At 46.7% G+C, this 1,305-nt stretch overlaps 1 protein-coding gene across 1 annotated transcript; it reads right to left on the reverse strand.

Moving 5' to 3' along the window:
* Positions 1–282: 282 nt before the first annotated feature.
* PPTG_24695 (hypothetical protein) lies at positions 283–720 on the reverse strand (the record flags this gene model as incomplete). Its single annotated transcript, XM_008918250.1, has 1 exon — positions 283–720. The coding sequence occupies one exon, from the start codon at positions 718–720 to the stop codon at positions 283–285; it is 438 nt and encodes a 145-aa protein (XP_008916498.1).
* Between the last annotated feature and the right edge of the window lie 585 nt (positions 721–1,305).

Here is a 1,305-nt window from a genome sequence, read left to right on the forward strand (position 1 = left end):
TTTCGGAGACCACTAAGCGCCGGTATAACTAAAGGGAGCGTAGGGTAGGATTGGCCTCCCAGCATCGTGAACACCGACGCAAATGGAGCAAGAATTTCCACGAGGCATTTTATAGCCAACCAGTCTGCTGCTTTTGGTCTCGTCAATTTATTTTGCATGTCTGCAAATTCCATACGCCGTTCTGGTGTTGGTAGATACACAAAAAAAAATTCTCCAATAGGTTTCTCAAGACTGATGAAGCGACAGAGCATATCGTAACAGCTATTCCACCGTGTTGGGCAATCAACAACAGGATTTACAACATCCTTTTTTTGGAATCCTTAGCTTTTCGGTCTGCAGCAAGGCTAATCTGTTCCGAGCCTTCGGTGATTTCCGGAAATAAACTGCCAAGCTTCGAAACTTCTGCACGATAACACGCATTTCAGCCAGCTGATCTTTTTCGACATCCTCCACAGCATTGTTAACAAAAGTATCCATCTCCTCCAATATATCATCTCGCAGAGTCTGCATCTGTTCTCTGTCTGCGTCCGACAGTTCGTCATCACCTTCGTATTCTGTACATACTGCATCTGGTTCAGCTTCCACGGCAATTTCCAAGGCTTCTCGGTCCTGTTCAGGAGGTCTCTTCTTTTTCTTAAGTACAGTCGACAAAATGAGATAAATTTCGTGAGCAATACATGCTGTGTGGTCTAGTTGCATGCTGTCACCGGATGCAACCATGTTGGAACCAAAATCCCTTACGAATCAACTGCAACGCTCCTTCCGTAAATCCCAATCTTCTATCATCTTTTCCAGCGCAGTTGCAATAGAGCGGCCATCGTGTTTCCCAGGAATCTCCTTGACTTTGAGCGTCCAATTTACTGAGTCATAATTCTCAGCAACATGAACGCGAAGTAGGAACGTGCGTTTCACAAAGACCAGATGTCACTCGTTATCGAGAAGAACAAACACGAGCGGGTGATTGACTGCCTTACCTGTCGTCTTAGATCCTATGCGAGCTGGACGATCCTACCACGTAGCTGAGCTCGCTTTGGAACGCGTACCTTGAAGCCACCAAGTTCTTCAGTAATATACCGGACAAAGTTTATAAACCCGACTTCCTGTAGTGGGTGGCGGCTTGAAAGCCCAACCACGACCACACCCTACAGTCGAGAATGACGAACAAGCTGGGTGGGCAGGTGGTTGCAGTCAGCCACTAGCTTGCCAGCTTGTTGTAGATCTACAACTGCAAGTTGCGGTTCGTCATCTCAAGCTGGTTGAGGTTCTAGTAGGAGTTTCTACTAGAGGCTGAACTATCACTAGGAC

This window comes from Phytophthora parasitica, assembly GCF_000247585.1.
Source record: "Phytophthora parasitica INRA-310 unplaced genomic scaffold supercont2.165, whole genome shotgun sequence".
Lineage (NCBI taxonomy): Eukaryota > Oomycota > Peronosporomycetes > Peronosporales > Peronosporaceae > Phytophthora > Phytophthora nicotianae.